This window comes from Elaeis guineensis, chromosome 5, assembly GCF_000442705.2.
Source record: "Elaeis guineensis isolate ETL-2024a chromosome 5, EG11, whole genome shotgun sequence".
Classification (NCBI taxonomy): domain Eukaryota; kingdom Viridiplantae; phylum Streptophyta; class Magnoliopsida; order Arecales; family Arecaceae; genus Elaeis; species Elaeis guineensis.
In genome coordinates this window covers 21,959,724-21,981,600 of record NC_025997.2, presented here as the reverse complement: position 1 = coordinate 21,981,600, position 21,877 = coordinate 21,959,724, and the positions used below count along the sequence as shown (strand labels likewise).

At 39.1% G+C, this 21,877-nt stretch overlaps 2 protein-coding genes across 2 annotated transcripts; one reads left to right on the top strand and one right to left on the bottom strand.

Annotated features, from left to right (window-relative positions):
* Window positions 1-1,301: 1,301 nt before the first annotated feature.
* On the top strand, window positions 1,302-8,879 carry LOC105045136 (uncharacterized). Its single transcript, XM_073257699.1, is given in 9 exon segments — window positions 1,302-1,675; window positions 1,678-1,725; window positions 1,798-1,928; window positions 2,036-2,113; window positions 2,224-2,268; window positions 2,353-2,397; window positions 2,516-2,567; window positions 4,174-4,270; window positions 8,436-8,879. Coding segments are annotated over 9 exon segments (912 nt in total). The 5' UTR covers window positions 1,302-1,425; the 3' UTR covers window positions 8,602-8,879.
* A 1,099-nt stretch (window positions 8,880-9,978) lies between these two features.
* Window positions 9,979-21,530, bottom strand: LOC105045134 (ATP-dependent RNA helicase DEAH13; the record flags this gene model as incomplete). Its single annotated transcript, XM_073257367.1, is given in 13 exon segments — window positions 9,979-11,738; window positions 11,741-12,110; window positions 12,223-13,407; window positions 13,491-13,604; window positions 17,544-17,774; window positions 17,920-18,183; window positions 19,696-20,103; window positions 20,352-20,412; window positions 20,576-20,625; window positions 20,729-20,803; window positions 20,917-20,989; window positions 21,131-21,239; window positions 21,356-21,530. Coding segments are annotated over 13 exon segments (4,206 nt in total), but the record flags the coding sequence as incomplete, so codon positions are not given.
* Window positions 21,531-21,877: the final 347 nt, after the last annotated feature.

Genomic DNA, 21,877 nt, shown 5'->3' with positions numbered 1-21,877 from the left:
GTATTAAGTTCGGATTTGGAGATGGATAGTACGCTACCCGACCCAAACCCTACCTATTGCCATCCCTAAATATATCCTAAACCATTATCATATAAGCAATCACCACAGATCTCAAATGTTGTCATTTTCAATATTAGAGTATTGGTGATGTTGGAGCACTACTACCCAAGTCGTACCAACCCATCGCCCTCACCAATCGTGAGGTATTGTCCACTCTGGAACGGGGCCCAGGCCTTTGACCCGGTTAACACCCCGCCCCTCACGGTTTTGCCCCGCAAAAGGCGCCTCACGTGGGAGAGGGAGGCTGGCAATACTTAAGCAGTAGCCTCTTTTGTAAACTTCCGGTATGAGACTTTCGGGCTCGATGCCCCCGATGCCCATCCACAACAGAAGCCCCTCTGCAAAGGAGGCTACTGCGTGGATAGGGGACGGGTTCCCACAGACGGCGCCACTGTTGGAGCACTACTACCCAAGTCGTACCAACCCATCGCCCCTCACCAATCGTGAGGTATTGTCCGCTCTGGAACGGGGCCCAGGCCTTTGACCCGGTTAACACCCCGCCCCTCACGGTTTTGCCCCGCAAAAGGCGCCTCACGTGGGAGAGGGAGGCTGGCAATACTTAAGCAGTAGCCTCTTTTGTAAACTTCCGGTATGGGACTTTCGGGCTCGATGCCCCCGATGCCCATCCACAACAGGTGATATAGAAGACAGGATATAATTTGTCGATAATTTATTCTAAATGACTAGTACATTGAATTAAGAGGATCATGTAATTATTTTTATATCGAAAACTTGTTACTTGACATCGAATAGATTACTCCACAACCTTCAACACAATGGCATAATGTATGTCTATCAACACACATTTACCATAGATGGATATAAAATTAAAATATTATAAAACCAGTTATTTTCATTTTATACTATAATATATATTATGATCATTTGTTCTATTTATAAGGTGAAAAAACATATTTGTTCATCATTGTAACGACAAAAATCCAGTTTTTTTTTCCAACAATTTTCTATCATACAAAACGCAAACTGAAACAACACATCCGACTCGTAAAATAATGTCCAAATCCTACTGTATCAGCAAAGGTCGTCCTCATCCTCAGCTTTCCATAATGCACCAGATACCCCTTGGAAAAGACAAAATTAGTCAAACAAATACGCTGAAAATATACAACATCCCAACCAACAGCAGGATCGCTTAATAGATTTTTGTAATAGTTTTCTTATTCATGGCCTGCATTATATTATTTCATCAACTGTTTGAGAATCCTTTTGTCGGGTTTTCTTTATGGTGTCCCAATTCCTGCTCTCTTCAGTACCTGGCCAAATTTGTGCGCAGAATCCGCCACGCCCAGAGCCAGTTCCCACCGGGACCACTACGCCCAGAGTGGCAACGGCCAGTGTGACTCAATGCACGCCAACGGTGCTCTCAAATCTTACAGTACCCCAACCCTTGCCGTTAGATCAAGATCCAACGGCCATCGAACGCCTCCAGTCTTTCCCCTCCCCTCCGGCTCCAAGTCGCCGTCCCTACACAGAACCATCCGATCACTGGCGGTGCCCAGACCCCACCGATCGCTCCCCATGGCCTCGCCGGACTGCGCCGCACCCCGCGGTAGCCTCACCGAGCTGAACGACGCCTCAGACTTCGACGCCATCGTCTCCCCGATGGTTATCTCTCCGTCTGCGGCTTTGGCTCCCTCCTCTCCGGTAATCTCACCCTCCTTTTCTTCCTTCCCTTCTATCGCCTTCTAAAACCCTAGCGCCATGAATTGATTCCAGAGAAGAGCGCGAGGAGTACCTTCCCCGATCTCAAGAACTTTAGAGTCGCAGTTCTGCGTGGATTTCGGCGCGTCTTTGCCCACGTCGCCCCCATTTTCTTCGAGCGCGGGATCGCCAAGGAGGAAACAGGGGTTAGAATCGGATCAATTCTAATCAAATCTTTGATTTTTAATATTGGGAGGTTATGAACTGTGGAATTGTTTGTTTTCTTCTAATTGGCGATGTTGGAAGGTTTCAGGAGGTGTCGAGCTTGAGCGTGGAGTCCTGTGAAGGGGAGTCTCTTATAGTTACCGTGTTCGAGATCAGAAAGGAGGAGGTATGGCCGTTCTTTTGCTTGGTTTTTGAGATTTGGACAAAGATTTGAGCTTTTGCTGGTGGAACGTTAAAAAGTTTCAATCTTGCTTACTTCTTGATGGGTCTTTGTAGGTTCGGTCCTTTATTGAGAGGGAGAATGAGTTTAGGTTTTTGGCTGTGAGTTGCTGACTTGCCTACTCTGCTTTAATTTGGTGGTACATTTTATTGCTGCTGATGAGGGTTTTCTTTTTTATTTCGTAGGTGGTTCCTGAAAGTTTGGATGGAATTCCTTTTGCCAATCCAGCTGTGAGTGCTCATGAAGCAATTCACTTGTGGCTGCACTTATTTGTCATCAGTTCTATTAGATCTATACTTTTTTGTGTAACAAGTTGTTGCTTTTGGATTATTCTTGATTTTGATACAGGTGGTGTGTGCACGATACAGTGACGATGAGTATTTTCACATTAGATGCAAAGGTAGTTATTTTTTGCTTTATCACTTGTAATGCATATCATTCTTATAAGCACCGTTAAAAGATAGGGCAATCATTCTAAATTAAAATCATAGTTCCCTTTGGGCGTAGTCTAATATCTACTAATGCTGTATCATGTCTTTTTTTGTCGTCTCCTCAACTAATATATGTCTTTTCTTATCAGCACCTAGTAGACAACTGTTATCATTTTGTTAGTTATTTCATATGAATGCTTCCTAGGCTTGTTCATTATTTTTTTCTGTAAGGCCATTTATCCACCTTGCTTTCCTGAAACTTGTTCCTAGTCGGACTTTAATTGTTGCATTTCTTTGGCCAATGGACAAGAAATATGTGATAAATTTAAAATTCCTGATTCTTTTTGATGGAGGGTGAGTTTTATAGCAACCGTAAAGTTGCTTCATTGTGACCTTAGTATCATGTGTTTGAAACATGGAAACAATCTCTCTACCATGCAGTGGTAAGAAATGTATATTTGACCTTGCCTAGAACCTCATGCACCGAGTCACCTTTTTTTTTTTTGAAAAACTTGTTTTTGATTTTTGAAAGTTGAACATTTTGTTCTATTAAACTCTCTATGTAGACTTGCACTTCGATGTTGGATGGTCTATATTTAGTTATTCCACCAGCTTTCAAGTGGTTTAATAGAAAATATGAAACCATTAGCTGTTTCTTTTGTAGGAAATTATATGAGTTTAACTGGTTGGAATGAGATCATAGAATAACTTGTGGATCATGTGGTGCATTTCACAAACTTCGTTACGCGTATCTTTCCACTTCTTTCAAAAGAATGCATGCTTCATCAATTATTGCAGTGTGGGTGAAGAAATATTAACTTTCTTAGTGATCTTGTGTATTATGGATTTTTTTTTTTTGGAAGATAGAATGTTCTATGAAACCACAATAATTAAAGTGGTGTTATAAGCAAAGAAAGATTTATTAGTCAATTCTGAATCAGTGATTATCATCATCGTCCAAACCTCAGCCACTAAAATGGGTTTGGCTATGGAGCATGACTCTAAGTTGAGAATATGATTATCTATTAGCCTATCCTCAGCCTTGTAAGAGCGACATTAAGCAGGAGAGGGGCCTGCCATGAAACCTAGAAGGCTAGTTGACATTAGAGAGATCTATCTGATGAGTCAAACTTCCTCTCATTCAACCAAGGAGAAATCGTTGACAATTCCACTGTGCTGTGAAAGAGCCTAGGCAATTTGATATGAGAAACCATCTCCTATGCGATGACATCAAGTACGTTTGGCATCTGTTTTGAACCAGTGACTTTTAGAAGACAGGCTACAAAATTAGAAATGTCAAAAAAATGTATTCTTCCCAATCTCATGGTAGCTTATTGTAAGGTTCAATCAAGATGATCTTATGGATTGACTTTCTTGAATTATGCTAAAATGCATCTTCATCTTGTTTTGTTCCTGTACCTCTCAAAATTTATTGTTCATTTTGGTCTTATCCATCATTTGTCAACTCTAAAATTTTAAAATCCTTTTTTCTTTTTCTTTTTTTCATTTTGGATTTCATGGTTCTATTTATATTTTAACAATATCTTTCTTGATGTTACAACCTCCTTTCTGCAGGTAGCAAGGAGACTTTTTTCCAGCATTATGGACGATACAACATCCATAAGATATGGCGGGATGATATTTTACCCTGTCGTGCATATCTTAGACACTGGTCAGTATTGCTGTCTTTATCCTTTTCTTTTTATCATACATGTCTGCAATCAAGCTTGCTGTTACATAAGGCATGATATGTTGCTTTATTCTTTTCTCTTGGTCTAATGCATAATGCTAGGTAAACTTGTTATCAAACTAAACCAAGCACTCTGCATTGTTGTCACAATTATATTGATGGGGCACTTAGTTAATTACCTTAAGCTTGTGAAATAAAGGTAATGCAATTCTATTTGTTAACAAGTTCTGGAATTCAAGATTTTCCCATGGCAAACTATAGCCTTCCATGAATTATGGCGAATAGTGTGAGGTAATGCAACTTTATTCTAAAAATGGGCTTAAGACTCACACGAAATGAGTAGCGAGTGTCAGATAGCAACGCTGCAATCATTTAATGATGTGATGACATAGGATAATAGCCTAGCATAAGCAAAGGCCATAAATTCTCCATCCATATTCCTGCTACAGAGGAAAATGGTGTATTTGCATAAAGAAGTTAATTATATACAAACTAGACTGTCAATTCTAAGCAATCCAAACCTCAAGTGGATCAAAGATTGAGAACTTACATATTTTTGTTGAAGGTGTGTGATTTCCTGAGACTATATTTAGAAGCCCATCAGCTGCTTAGTATATTAGATATGGCATGACAGAATGCATGAGCAAGTTGACAATCAATTAAAGTGTGATTCAATTACTCTTGAAAACTCTAGTTCATATACTATTTGAAAAATGAAAAAGAGTGTGATGCCTAAAGTGGAGGTGTCCAAGGTGGAAATAATCTGTTTCTTTTTTTCAAAATGAAAAGCAAATCACAAGGAAAATTTAGAAGCAAGGATTTAGAAAAAAGTAAGAAGCTGATGATTCCAATTAATTTAATACAAGTTTGAAACTCCAGCATGCAGGCAGAAGAGGGGACACCAGTAGCGCTTTATAGTCATCAAAGATGTGGTAGGACTAATATAATGAGACAGAAAGGAACACTGGATGTTAGCTCACCACACTTCATATGGAGGGTCATACCAGGAGATGCCAAGCTGATAATAGCACTCACCTGCTCATGGCTATGATGTAGAATCCTAGGAAGCTTTGTATTAGTTAAAGCTTTTGTGAAGTTTAATTTGAGTTGGGTGGGGCATGTACCTTGTGAGCCCAGTACAGTAATTAATAAGGCAACCTCAAGTTTAAGTAGTTGGGAGCCCTAATGTCCATCTCATATTGGTATTTAAAATTCTACACAAATGCTGGTATCATAGCCATCGACTTGATTATTTAGTTGATGCAAATGTATCTGCTAGTGTGGTAAGAAGGGCAGCATGTGAAGAGAATGAGAGGGCAGTAGTAGCCTGTATCAACGATGGCTTGAAAATATGCTCAAATCATGCAAGAGAAGCCTTTTTGGACTTTGGACATTAAAGAGCTTGGGTATGGCAACAAACTATATAAGGAGGGCAAAAAGCTGTAACCTTCTTGATATAGTTCACTACAAAAAAGTGAAAAAGGAAACTTTCGTGTTTACTTTGAGTGGTTGCAACTGTTACGAGAATTCAAGCAATATTTGTCTTCACAATTATCTTAGAACTATGGGGCATAGAAGCTCAAATAAGGAGCATGCTGGTGAGCAGCTACCCAGTAATATGATGATTCTTCATCTCAGGAACACTTTCTATTGATATGCTTGGACATCAATACTGAGATATAGTGCAGCAAGGATAACAATATTATGAATCTTAAACAATAGTTACATATGTAATTATTTGATTGGAAGTGTTGATGGGTTTAAACTAGCATGAAGCTTAGCAGGAAATTCCCCTCTTGATGCAAGTTACACAGGATTAGTTACACAGCAGGTGGGCTCAAGTAAAATAGTAGAAATTTATCAAGCCCCAATTCAGGTCATAACACGGCCATATTATCAAGGGGAACTACCTATGATAACACGAAACCAACATTCATAATCTACATACAAATTCATCTCAAATAAAACATAACACAAGGATACAAATCCATCATCCATTATAATCAAATAAATACTTGTTTAGAGTGACTAAATCCAAATTTAAATATCAAAACCCATGACCTCAAATTTATAAAGTCACTAATCTACAAATTCATAGTCAATCAAAGAACCAAAATGCTGCTATAAAATCATCTTGCTAGTACAATCTTCAAAGCCCAAACAATTTTTCATCCCTAGTGATCCTATTGCTCTGGAAAAAGAAAACAAAAGAGATATGGCAACAGTATGGCAACTAATCCTTTCAGAAAACAGTTGGGGAGCATTGAAGCGCTCACATGTTTGAGTTTGCAACATATGGCAACTAAACCCTGCAGAAAACAATACCACAACTAAGGGATCATCGAAGCATTCACATGCGTGGAAATTACCAATTGATAATCCAGTCATTTAATATAGAGTTCTGAACTATCATTACAAGCGAAAAGATGATCCCCATTCTAATATCAGTGAAGAGCGAGGATTCGAAGGTGCACTCATGCAATTATTTGCTGCCATGGGGCAATTGGTCAGTACGTAAGCAATAGCCCCTTCAAGGCACAGGTTGTACTAAATCTTATATATAGTCCAGAATGCTAACAAAGTAAATCCATTTCGAAGATCTCAAATAAACAGTCTGTACAAGACATTCTATCCATGATGCTAGAGTGTAGGTGCTCTTGGAGGTTCCCCAATGGCTTGAGTTTGCATGATAGATCTTCAGGGCAATATATTAATTCTGTGTCACTATTGCTCAGGTGCAGTATCATTCTTTGGTTTAAAAGATTAGGCTCTGTATGCAAATATAGGGGCATGGTCGCAGCAATCTGGGGTCCTGGAAGGGGAAGACTGGGGATAGACCTAATGTTTTGCCTTTTTTTTTTTCCTTTTTTTGTATAAAGTGGTTGCCCAAGGACTCGAACTTGTGCCACTGCACTTATCAGCCTAAGCTTTTTATGATTGCACCAAGATATGGCCCCTACTCTATATACAAATCTTATTTGAAAAATTTTGGGGCTATGAAGCTTGATTAGCAAGTTTTCACTTAATGGGTTGGCAGTTATCTTCTGTTTGTTAATTGATACTGTTATCAGCCTCTCTGTACTTAGGCATTAAAAAAAAAGCATGGTTTGCACATCTCATTATTAGACTTCTAGATGAAAGTTTGACTTTAAGCTATCTGGTGTCTGGCTCATCCAACGAGGTTACGGGTTGAAGTAGATGACCAAGTGTAGGATCCTTATATGCCAAACATGTAGTATTGGTGGTCTACATCATCAAAAAACACACAGCAACATAATTGATTGTAAGACTCATTATGTCTTGCATGTATTAATTAAAAAATTAAGATGTGAAGCATGTTAAGCAAGATTAATGTTACTGGTTCACCCCTGTAGTTTCTAACTTTCTATTTCACTGAATTCAAATTGTAAAACACATGAGTAACCCCTTTAATATTTCTAAATAAATGTGATCTAGCATCATCAAAGTTGTGGTCTCTCCCAAAAGGACTAGCAGTAGGGTTAACCTAATACTTATCAAGCTCCACCTTACTTTCAACTTGTATTAAATCTTAACCTACTGTTGGTATATTTGGTCATTTGCAACAGTAAGTAGGGAATCACTTGCATCAGTGGAAAGGGCATGTTTTTGCAGCTCAGGGTGCTTGATATGAACTAAAAAGCCAACTTTCTCATAACTTAATGAACTAGAAATATGATTCTCATGTACCTCCTAAACGTTCTTTACTTAAAAATACTGTCATGTTTTGCCTTAAGCAGGATCTTATAAGTTCAGGCTCAGAACATAAGCTGTCTCTCAAACTGTTATTGTGACCAGAGAATATTCCTGTTTAACAAATACAGCAATGCCCATTTTCCCTCATTTATGGCTGTATAAAAGTCAATCCACTCAGGATGTAATCTAGGTGCAGTAGTAATAATGAGCTAGCATTCTGACAAGCATTTGCATTAGGTGTCAAGGGGGTCTTATCCACAACATTTTTCTTTTACTATATTATGCAAGCCAGATTCACATGCCTGTGCCTTGTCATTTGGATTCTGCTATATTATGTTATTTGATTTATTCGCCATCATAAAGTGCAATGTTGAGATTGTTTTTGGATTCGGTCATGAATTATATATTCATATAGACTAATGTAAGTCTGCAGTGTTTTGGCAGCCAAAAATCTTGGGGAGGCGGCTTACAATAATTTCTTAGATCACACATTCATTAGTGACCGCAAAACAACCATCCGCCAATACTTGGCCTCAGCTGGATTGGGCATCATGGAAGAAGAACCTCCAGAATCACTCAAGAGTCGTTATGGAGGATGAAGCTGGCAGCTGGAGACATTTCAACAAGCTGAGCTTGTGCTCTCCTCCTGAATAATGCATGCTGGGCCTTGTAGTTCCAATTACAGCTTGGCAATTCTTTACGGTTCAAAATTTAGCACTCAATGTTTTGGGGACGTTATTCATGAAAGGTGGAGGCAAGCACCTGAAGATTGAAAGCACATTAGCAAATTCACCCAAAAAAAAAAAAAATTATATTAGCAAACAATTTATCGGAAAGCTGGACTTGGAAGGCGAAGAATCATAATTTTGGATTTTATAAGAGATGGATATACAGTGATCCAAAACATACTCAAAAGTATTGCAAGTCTTCCTATCTATAAACTATTTGATACTTTATAGATTCATCTTAAGCTTTAAGACCATGGTCCATATTACCGGATTCTTTGATGGTTGATGTGTAATCTTGCTCCTGGGCAGTTGAAGATGGGTATTATACTTTTTGGTTCAAATAATATTGTTCATAGAGGTGCCAATTTACTCTATCCCATTGGGTATTTGATTCAACCATGCTCTAATGGGGTGGGTTTTATTTGATTCGCATCAGATCTAGGATGGGTTCATACTCGATCCAAAAATATATCTTTTCACAAATCCCTTTACTAAGATTAAAAAATAATTTGTATGTAAAAATTAAAAAAAAAAATAGCTTTATTGAATCCGACCCATCCAATCCATCTGTCCAACTCTCCTCGCCACCTTCCGTCCCAGGACTCTTACCTGTCCTGCATCACTCTGGGACAAGTACAAATGACTTATATGTGATCCATTGTCATCCCAAATTATTTAGCACATCCAATCTCTAAAATTTCAGCAACTCTTCGGATCTTGGCAGTTTGGCTTGTCTCTCTAACCTAGTAGTCAACATGAAACGATTATAGGCGTGCATGGATGCAGCCACTCATAAAGATGGTAAGTCCCACATGATATCGCCTTTCATTTTACGCCCCACCCCCACCAAATAAATAAATAAATAAATAAATTCAAAATTGACTGGCATTTGAACCGCACAACAATTACTTTGGTCTACATATCTACCGATGCACAACAAAAGAATCTAGCCAGAACTTCTGGTTGTAAGCAGAGCGATGTGACTGCCAAGCAAGCCATGGTTTATCTCAAAAAAGTTGGATTTACCTGCCGTCCACCGTTTCTGCCTTTTATGTTAACTTGGAAAGGACATGGAGACTGTGACTGTTTGCAGACACGCCGCCTAAAAAAAATTCTTTCTGCCACCGTAGGTAGAAAATTACTACACCAATTTATTGTTCCTCTATCAGTTGAGTTCAAGCATCCAAAATAGCAAGGCATGGTCCACTTTCTGTGATTATTTACGAAGAAAAGCTCACAAATACAATGTATGAAAATGAAAATAGATAAATAAATGAATGTTTATTTTGCTCTAGCGTAGTGATGTCCCTGCTCCTAATGCATTCAGCTTCCTCTTCTATTGTACATTTTGTCACCTGACTGCAGTTACATCAAGACACTACTCCCGCAAAGGAAACATAAAAAGAAAGCCACTGGAGGCCAGATCACTATACAATTTTTTAAGTAAAAGAAAAACCATAAATAAAATCAAATGTCAGTTAAAAGCATTCCAGTCCACGAACTCCGTAAAAGATGTAAGTTCATTCTCCAGCACCTTCAGATCTTGCCTGGCCAACCCAGACAGCCCAGAGAACTCGTAGATTGAAGTCTATGGGTCCACACCAGTTTGTAATACCAATCCAATATAGGTAAATTAAGAGATTGGTGCATGCCCGGAACAACAGGGAACTGCATGCAAGATGGCCCTCAACAAGCTGCAATTTTGGAGGAATGAAAGTTTTAAGAGAATACATAGTTGTGATCGAGCCCGATAGGAATCCCTAACTGGAGGTAGATTGGAGGTACCTACCTATACCCCGTGACAGATGTTTCTGCCTTGGCCTGTGAATACCATGAACTTCCCCAACAGCCCACAAGATTGCGAAAGATTAATAGCTGCCCCAAAAACATGTGGCGTACGTTACATGGAATTCCATATCATTTTACCTTCTTCCTTTCCTTCTTTGCCCTTTTAGGAAAAAGTTCACAGCCCTCAAGAAGAACTTCATGGTGCATTTGTTCCCAGAAATCTCCAAACCGATCATGAAATCTCTCCTGGAACCAGTGTTTAATCTCTGTATGCAAAAACTGAGGATCTTGACTCCAAGCATCTCTCAGCATTGCTCGGCTATCAATTATTCTTGACCCAATCTTTAACCTGCTGAGAAGATCCCCAACCCTTCTTTGCCCCAATGCTTCAGGCCTCAATAAGCAAGATGGTGGCGCAGCCAAGAACATCTGAATGGATCCTAGGCACGGCAATACTTGTCCTTCAAGCAAAGCGCAAGCAAATACAGACATACGAAGGATATCATTCTTGATAGGCAAACTATGCAATGGGAGCTGCCAATTATGTCGGCCAAAAGCAGGGCTGACCCAGCAAAAGACTTGGTCACTTAGAGGCTCATAATAAGGTTTGGGGTCTGTAAGTGGTGCAGAGAAGGTGCAAAGAGAACTAGCATACTTGACAAGCCAGTCTGACTTTACACTGGTCACTCCATGCATATATGGCCTCTTTGTTTGAAGTAGTTCACTGTAAACTAGAAACTCCGGTGCTGATCGAGAAACAGAAGACCAGCGGTGGAGAAACACTGTATCCTTCAAAGCACAAGATTGATAACGAACAGCACGGGCCTTTCGATCATTTTCTGATGATCCTGAAACAGTACGAATACGCTTTGCAACTCTATCTGCCCAACCAGCACATATTGACTGCCCTAAAAGCTCCTCTTCATTCATTAGTAAGGGATGCTTATCGGAACGGATCCTCCAAGAGAGCTCCACATCATCAGCAGTTCCATGATTCCATGCAAATTCTTCACAAAACTTGCTCTGATAAAATATCAGCTGCAGCAGCTGTTTCCTCATCTTGGACATCTCTTCCATTGTTTTCAAGTGAAGCAAGTTTTCTTTGCAGAATTGCACTGAGTTTTCTGCAAGCTCAAACATTTGCAAAGCATATGCAATTGTCAAAGCATCACTACTGGGATTACAAAATCTTGCACGAGCCTCTCTCTCCATTGCTTTTACTTTTTCTGCCTCAGCGTTTCCTCCTGGTCCTTCATTTTCTCAGTATCAGACTTTTCTTGATCCATATCATCATCCCCATGTTTTTCCCCAAACTGCATCAGAAAAGGATTTTGAAAGCTTAAAGCTGATGCAGCAGCAACAGCATATCCTAACACAAAATTTACTCTGGCGTAGCCTTGCTGCTTCCTCAGGATATAAATAACTGTCAGAAGCATGCGGGAATGACGAGGACTCATAGGGTACTGTGCCATTGCCCTCCCCATTGGTGTAAGTCTTCCTTGGCTATCAAGTGCCTCAAGAGCCTTTAAGCAAAGTTCAGCTTCCACCAAAGCTTTGGTATCAGGAGGTGTTGGAAATGGGAAATTTGCAACCTTAGCAACACACAAAGAAACAGAACAATTTAGATTGAAAAACAAATATTCAAGAAAAACAAAAGAAAAAGAAATAAGAAAAACAGGTGGCAAAGTATTGTGCTTTCGAAACCTTATCAATACCCATGAACTTCATGAGGAGGACAACACCATCTACAGGAATCTTGGATATCTCAGGACAGGAAAAATCAGGAAACAGATCATCTTTACTAAAGGCTGCAGATGAGTAGAGGCGGTAACAGTGGCCAGGTCCAGTTCTTCCAGCTCTTCCTGCACGCTGAGCAGCTGATGCCTTGCTTATCCACTGGACTTCAAATGTTGCCATCCCATTGGTGTAATTATAGGTCTTGACCTTTTCTTTCCCAGTGTCGACCACATATTTTATGCCTGGGATGGTCAAAGAAGTCTCGGCCACATTAGTAGCAACAACAACCAGCCGATCTCCATCAGGTGCCTCTTCAAATACACGAAGCTGTGCAGAAGCAGGAAGCATTGCATATAGGGGCAAAACATATAGTGCACCAGCAGAACTAGTTGCAACTTCCATACTTTCTCCCAAACTAGGAGCATCAGGAAGACTTGGTTTCTCTTTGCATTCTTGGTTGGACAAATTTCCAGCTAAAGCCTCGAATGAAGCCTTCAAAGAAGAAAAGCTTTCAACATCATTTAGAAAATCTAACACCAAACCGGTCTTCTCTGGTGCTTCAGACTTGAAAGAATCTTCATCTTCACTATCAACTTCCAGCTCACTCTCCGATTCCGCATTAGATAAATCAGAATCCATATCTGGATTGTTTCCATCGTCCTCATAGGAGCTAAACCTGTCAGTTTGTTGGTCTAATGAATTGCTTCCAATCTCAAATGCTTCATCGATTTCCTTCATATCCACGTCTGAGCTTGCGGTGATTTCATTGTCTGCCTTCCTCATAGAATTTTTTTCTTTTAATTGTTCTGATGCTCTTCGCAACTTTTTACACAAGAACTCCACTTCCCTTTGTCCAGTGACAAATACAAGTATGCCACCTGGTGGAAGTCTCTTGTGAATTGACATGACCTTTTTATAAGCTTGTCCTAAATAATCTTCTTGAGTCCTCTTTGAGAAGTGAACTGTCACAGGGAATTGTCTGACAGGGACCTCTAAAACAGGTGGGGTTTCATGAAATAATTTCCTGTTTGAGACGAAGTCCTCAACTCGCAAGGTAGCACTCATAAGTACAAGCTTTAATTGAGTGATCATATTTTCAGGACTGATTTTTACTCCTGAAAGCATTTTCTCCTGCTGCTCTGAATATAATTTCTGCCAGTACATTCATAAAAATTAACACCATAATTATTTGGCATAAATGAACAGAATTGAGGAAGTTTAAATAAAATTATAACCTGGCGAAGATTTATAATTCGAGAAAGCATTCCAATGAGTATATCTGTGTTCAAGCTCCTCTCATGAGCCTCATCCAGAATAATTACAGAGTATCGCTTTAGTAAAAAATCACTCTGCACAACAGGCAATCAACGGGTATTGTAAATGGAAAATGGCCACTCACTAGACAGTTAATAGAAATGAACTAATATCTAGATGACAAGCATGTATAATCATATATTACCATCAAATCACATGACTGACTCCCGCATCTAAAACATTGCATCAGTCAAGGCATTCTAAACAATATCTGAACTGCTGATGCTCAAAAAAATCAGATGTTCTAATTCAAGGATACTGGTAACTGGTCAACAAGAAATTCTGCACCTGCAGCCAACTCAAAAGCACTTTCCCACTTTTTCTATTCCTCAAAGGAAATAAGAATGATTGTATATTACAAATACACAATCTCCAGCACTATCTAATGGTGTCTGGGACTCTGAGTAACTGAATCCACCTCTCTCCCTCTCTCTCTCTCTCTGTGAGTGTGTGCGCGCACGTGCATGCGTGACATGCAAGCACATGGACAACTTGTATGATTACCAGAAACTGGAAGCACATGTCATTATTTAAAATCAAGTTCAACATCTTAGCTAAAAATTCATCAATACAACGATTTCTTTTTTTTTTTTTTTTTGAGTTGAGGGAGGGCCAACAAGCCAACCCACATACAACAAATACAATTAATTAAGGTAATGGGCTGATAATCAATTCATATCTTTGCCCCTTCCATGGTGGATCAATCTATATAGCAGCACTTTACATGCTTGCAGAAATTCAATTGACAACTCCCACTCCAAAAGCAACCTTCTTAAATTCCACATCTTTTGATCTTTTTGTCCACATCGAACCACGTACCTATAAGCAACCCTAACTAGACTGCATGTATTATTTCTGGAATAACACAATTTGTACCAATACAAATTCTACTGTCTTCTTGTTGTTAAGCCTACTCTAACCTTTACAAAACGCTACCTGTTGTAGTATATTATCACTACTCACTACTTTGCGTGAGAAAAGGTCACTTGGTCACCTTCAAATTCATCATCTCACCCATAAAACCTACATAACATTAAACATCTCCTCTCATGGGAAATTTATTCAACTCGGGACCTTGTCGTTACCACTCAATCACTAAACACCAGACTATACTGCAGAGCAAATTTTTGCAGTTCACATCATGGGTGAACGTTATCTTTTCCACTTCAAGGATCCTTAACTTTTGAATTAACCTGAAGCATGCATGATCTTATGCACATTACCGATCCCACAATTTTTTTTCTAATCATTCTCCAACAGCCCCACAAGTTTACACGTCTTTGCAAATTGAAGCAAAGCCCGTGCAGCTGAACATAAAGTGCAGCATCTAAAATTCTAGAAACCCAAAAATGAAATGCTTTGTAGATTTCTTGCTTATACATCAAGTGGTCCTAAAAAACAATAACTTTAATGACATGGTATAATGTTTAGATTTGGTCTTTCATTACAAGCATCCAGATCAATTTCATTTTGGTTTGTATGTGCTTTAAGATGTATAGATCATGATCATGATTTCTAAATGGCCTACAATATTTTAGAATTACCCTACAACATTGATTTTGTCCATTTTGTGATAACTTGATGCATGGGAAAGACCTCCAAAACACAACCGTATTTACATATTTTTAAATAATATAAATTTAACATTATAAATCATGACCAACACCTTTAAAGGCCCTCAATTGATTGAATATTGATAGGACTGTGACCACTGGACAAAAGGATACTAGATCAACTCGTGTATATGTTTCAGTCATGGATATATGTACGATTGGCCTGGCATAGCACAACAATATATATACTGTCTCAGTGCGCCCCTGATGTGCCATTGGCACAGTATCGACTACATGCTTGTACTTGGCATCTTACAACACCAATGCATGCCAAGCATTAGAATGGCATGACATAGTATGTACCATGCTAGTGCCAGGCCAGCACTCCACCAGCATGATACTTCATCCTTGGTTTGGATACACTTGATTCTGGTTCTAATTTCTCCTAAGATGCGTTGATCATGTTAAACACTCCAGATCATTAATTTGTTTATGACCACCAAGCTCTTCTTTTCCTTCCTTTTCCAAGATCAATAGGTCGCTTTCATTTTTATGACCATATGAACCCTACATAAGAAACCTCTGAAACATTTGATTTTGATTGAAGGCATTTCTAATATTATAGGTCATGCTGAACAGCATGATGTCTGAATTTCAATGGCCCACCATTTATTTTGAACTAACAGGATTCATAACAACCTACTACAACTCTAGCAAAACTACATAAAGACATATTTATATGCAAGTATTTATGCATATGTGTGTGTGTGTGTGTGTGTGTGGTGTGTGGTATTTTGCATTGTGTTTTGTGTGTGTGTGTGTGTATTTGCTCTGAGGTTAAGCCGTCCCTCTATTCAACTGAGCCAAGTTGAGCAAGGTTAAGTCATGGCCTGAGAAAATATACAAATGGGACAAACGAATTTCAGCTATGAAGAGGAAAGTATCTCAGATTAAATTATCAATGCCTAGAAAAAAACCCAAAAACACAAGCCAACACTATGAGCCCAAGCCAATCTTAAAAATAGGTTCAAGTCAACCCCACATTTTTGGTGTTCCAACCAAGGAATGGATGGAAAACAGGCTTGCCAAGTCACATATAAATGATAACATTGAATGAGATTTTCAACAATATAATGCAATGTTATTATTGATTGTAAGGAGTTATATATCATGGCACTAGTACAGCTTTAATAAACACATTTGTCTAGCATTAAATTTAGAGAAATATATGCTAAAGCAAGTGGAAATAATGTGATGCAGGCAAGATGCAACCAGCAAGTACTATGATCAGCTGGACCATACCAAGCTTCTCAGGAGCCAGCGGATTCACAGCTGTTGAAGTCTTCGCCCACAAATCCACTGGCTGCTGCGATGCTTGGCATGGTTCAGCTGGTCATGGCACCTGCTGGCTGCGCCTTGTGCTGCAACATTATGAAGCCACAAAGCTATGGTCATCGTTTCAGAGAGGCATTTCAATTTAGGGGATTATTAGACAATAGAATATCAAAAATTCAGAATAACTGCCACCAACAAGTTATATCCATTAACATGTGATTTTTGAATAGATCAAGGATTTTTCAAATTGGTGCCCATACAGTGCGATCAACGGTCAGCATAGGTGATGGCACATAACATGCTGGGATAACACTGTCATGCTGATTCACAAAAGAAAGGGAGTGTCTTCACACACTCCATGCCTACACAGAAGTGTCATCCTGATTAACATACGAGGCTGTTTTCACATTGTTAGGCTCAGCTCAGTACTGTGCGGTAACAGTGGGTGCAGAGTGCTGGTTCCTTGTCAGAATGGCACTTACGGCCAGTAAATATTGGTAGAAGTGGCTCCTAATCCATGGAATAGACGTAATTTGTGTTTACTGAAGCATATTTCTAGCTGCATATATAATCAGACTAATAGTAATGTTTTTGGCCTTTAAAACATGCTCCCCATCAATATAACAAAATCATTAGTAGTCCCTAATTAGGGACATGTTGTTTGACGACAGACCTTGAATTGGCTGCCCTAATATTCAAGCAGATAATGAGAATGCTTGGTTGTATGCAAACATCATGTGCCTCCTCTCACATTACTCTCATTTCTTTCTCTACTTTTCTTCTCTCTCTCTCTCTCTCTCTCTCTCTCTCTCTCTCACGCACAACTTCTGTTGATACTCCATAATAAATAATTGTTTTTCCTTTTATCTGATGTTTCCTCCCATTTAAACAACATTAAGTAAATCTGATTGCTGCAGAACAGCAAGTGTATGTGTCCATCACATTCTTAATCTCATCCTAAAAGGTTTATATTTTCTAGTGTTACTGTTGGAGACACTATAACATCAGTCAAGGATTACACTGGTGACCAAGAACTTAATTTCATAGAAAATTAAGTATGCATAAGTTGAAGGTTCGGTAAGCAACCTGGACTTCTCGAAGCAAAATGCCATCCGTCATAAATTTGATGGAGCAACTATCTCCTATCATTTTGTCATGCCTAACTTGAAAACCAACTTCTTTTCCAAGACGGATTCCTAATTCAAATGACACTCTCTTGGCAGTGGCAAGAACAGCTACACGCCGTGGTTGGGTAACACCAATGACACCTTTTCTGTCACTATGATTACTCGACCCAAAGCCAGCTTCATACAAGAACTGTAGCATGTCATTGAAACAGAGATCAATAAATAAAAGCAGAATTTGGTGAAACGATATTGCCACAGAAATTAGAGGAGCGATAGTGCCAAAATTTAATTTGTAACTAAGTCTAAAGAGTCTCTAGTGGGAACATGGAGCATACCTGTGGAACCTGAGTAGTTTTACCGCATCCTGTTTCTCCACATAATATTACAATAGAATTCTCATTGATAGCTTCCATTATCTCCTGTTCCATCATAATTATGGGAAGATCTTTCCTTTTCTCCTCAACCTCCAATGGCCTGGATACATGCACTACAATAGGAGCATTCACTTGTTCCTGGACCATGAAATCCAAAGGAACCTTCATGTTTTGATAAATTACTTCCAAATCATCTGCCTTTTTTCCTGGAAGGACAGAAAGAAGCTAACTCATCAGCTAAAAATCAACACAGACATTATCCGCAGAAGCAATATCCTTTTGCATGCAATATGGCTTAAAAATTAGATTGATGTGCCATTTATGATAATACACAACAGTAACAGAGAAAAATTCATCTCAAATTACTTTAACAAAGCATAAATAGTGCTAAAAAAGAGTTTGGTCTTGGTTAGAATTCATATCAAGTTGGTATCACACATCAATGGATTGCTTGAAGAATTAAGTAATTTGGTATAAATGTCCTTACAACATCTATGCAAGAACAATAAGCTTGCAATTTTGTTTTTAAAAAAAAAACCCAGCAGGCCTCCACCAAGGATCAAATTCAAAGTCTTACCTATTACAACTTTTATGCAGGCTTTCAACATTTGTATCAGTGATTGCTGAACCGACCCAAGCCACACAATTCAGCCCCTACCAACCCGAACTGACACCAACCAGGGACGGTTTGATCGTGCAAGTTAGTTCAACTATAAAATCTCCCCCCCCCCCCCCCCCCCCCTTGAGGGCATCTCTCAAAGCTCTCGAAGTGAAGGAACATCTTAGTTCCCTAGCTCTGCTTCTCTCTCTCTCACACACACACACTCGCATACACACAACCGCATCATGGACCTAGCAGCTGAAGGGCTCTGGGTGGAGACACTCCCTCTCCAACCACAAACTTCCCTTCCCCCTCCCCCCTCCCCCTCCCCCTCTCCATGTCTCCTTATCCCTCTCCCCCACTCCCTTTCCCTCTCCCTACTTCAATACACCCCAAAATGGCATGGTATGGATCCATTCAGAGGACCTTGATTTATATTGAGGAAAGTTTACCTTGTGCATGACGCATAAATAATATATTGTCATTTGATGAGGCTCGAGATGCAGTGGATGTCTATGTTCTATGGATATGATTAAGAAGTTATAACAATATCTTATTCAGGGGAAAACTCACATTCAACTTTGTTGAAATATGCAAAATCCCCAAGAAAATATTATGAGACTTTAAGAAAGACTCAGTTATATGAAGAGTAACAGGCTAAGAAGAGGAGATGAGCATAAGGCAAATGTTGTAAATGAATCTGCGATCATGACCTGGCTGACAAATATGAGTAGAAAGGGATGCACCATGGTGGATTTATGAAAAGCACCAACAAAAAAACCACGGAACAAGACATATGATGGTTTAGAATTATACAACATAAGCCACAGATCTATGAAGAATGGAGATGATATTCTGATTTTGATGCAAATGAGCAATTCAAAGATTTTTCAAAAAAAGAGTTGTCATCAAAGATGAAGATTGAAAACAAAACATTGACTTAGACAAACACTTCGGAAAATTAATAAAACATAACTCAAAAAGGCACAAGAAATACTATCAATGACAGACGCTGATAATGTTGCAAAATAAAATAAGAAAAGCACATTAAAAGGATGGTAGATTTAACTTCAACATATGAAAGGTAATAAGAATAATAAGATACCGCTAGTTGTTTAATAAGTCTTGAAACACACCTTTGAATCGGTCTCATGTCCTTTATCACAACTACTTGAAATGAATGCTGACTGTTTCTGATCTTCTACACTGCATGTATCGATCTCCTCATCCGTAACTACCATCGTTGATGGCACCACGTCTTTTCCAATATCCAGAACCACCTGGCTCTTGCTTGTTGCTGCTGAATGGATTCCAACAGACTTGCTATGTTTGCCATCATCTCTTTCCTTACCTTTTGCAGGCAGAACACTATTATCACAACAGACACTGTCTGCATGGCTTTGGTGATCAAGCTTCCCAGTGACTTCATTCTCATCAGAAACATTCTGATTCTTCTTCTTAAATGGTGAAATGTCCTCGGGCACATCTATACCAGCTTTAGAAAGTTGGACAGCTCGTCTGCGTTTTTCCTTCATAGTCTCAGCCTACATTACAATTAATCAATGCAACAAACTAAGTTTTAAAGCCAAGTCGTAACCTAATTATGTAAAATTATTTCCAAATGTCAAAACCAATTTAAGTGTTGCTAATTGAATATTACATACTTGACCAATAGTGCCTGAAGAATGTAGAAGAGACAAACTAAGTTTTAAAGCCAAGTCATAACCTAATTATGTAAAATTATTTCCAATGTCAAAACCAATTTAAGTATTGTTAATTGAATATTACATACTTGACCAATAGTGCCTGAAGAATGTAGAAGAGAATAAGCACCATCCCATATCTTGCATTTCCTGCAGCAAAGCAGAGGCTCATTGAAAAATACCAGAAACAAGTTATCTCAGCAAATGTAATAAAAACACCAGCAGCATTTTTTTTTAAAAAAAAAAAGGATGAAAGACTCGTCCTTCATTTGAAAGCTTCGTCAACAGTTTCACTATAAGCAAATGAACGTACTCTAGAATCTTAATACTTCTAGCTTGCAACAGCTGCTTTTGCTTCTCCTCCTGGAGATATAGAAAAAGAATCAAGGAACAAAACAAACCAACGAGGATAGGTATTTAGAAAAAAAGAATAAAGGAACAAATTCATAATACTCCAAACAGGTACCTCCAACTTTTTTAATTTCCTTTGTTTGCTTTTGCTCAAAACTGGCACTTCCTTGTTCTTATTCTGGTTAGGAGCCTTAACAAGAGATGCAAAAGCTTTTAGAGGAAATCCTACCACCACCCAATTAGAAAACTTTCCACAAAAATTCTTATAATTCTTCTTAAACACTCGATTAGACCTGTCCGTACCTCGCCTTTGTCTTTTGATTTGTTCTTTTTCTTTTCGGGCAAAAGAATGGCATTGCTTCCATCTGCACTGGAACTATAATAGCGAAACAAAACACACAAGTCGCATCAATGAAAACCTTAACAATCTGAATAAGCTTCAGAAGTTCATTATTCAAAGAAACACTCCATACCAATAATAAACCACAAACCAAAGTCCTCAAAGAACAAAACTTACTTCAAACCATCTTGAGTTACTTCCATCCCGAGAAACTGAACGGTCTCACCCAAAGACTGATCATAATCATTAGAATTTGACCTCATTCTCTCCCACGTTATTCCAAAATCTGCACGAAAAGATAACATTTCAGCAATCCCTAATCGAAAAAAAAAAAAACGAAAAAAAAAAACTAGAATCTACTTCACGGAAACAAGATGAGCTGAATCAAATAATTTTGCAGACCAAAAATAGGGCTTATTCTTGCCAGTACAAAAAGAGAGGACAGCAAGAACCACTCATACGATGATTTCTCTTTCTCTTTACGCGGTCTTTTGCTCGTATTCCGATCGTCGGGACGGCAGGTTCCAAAACCCCTAAACCCTAGGTTTTGGAAGAGGAACAACGGAAGAAAGGGGAAAAAGAATTAAGAGGTGGCGTTGGATTAGTCCCACATCGGCTAGGAAAGGTTTTGAGGAGATCGAGGTCGGCGATAAGTAGGGAGGGCAGGGAACGGATCACGTTAACCCGTCCTGTCGGGGGTGAAAGGCGACACGTCAATGATCGTTTAGAGACGGCGGGTCGTGCCGACACCCTACGAAAGCGAACACACTCTCCGGGGGCGAGCGATGCCCACCCTACTTTAGGTGGCGCGTCGCCCGCCAATTTTTGGAAGGACCCTCCCTGAGGGGGCCTGCCTTCACCATGGCAATAAAATAAACGTTGTAATTATTGTCATAATCATGAAGTAAACATTATAATTACTGT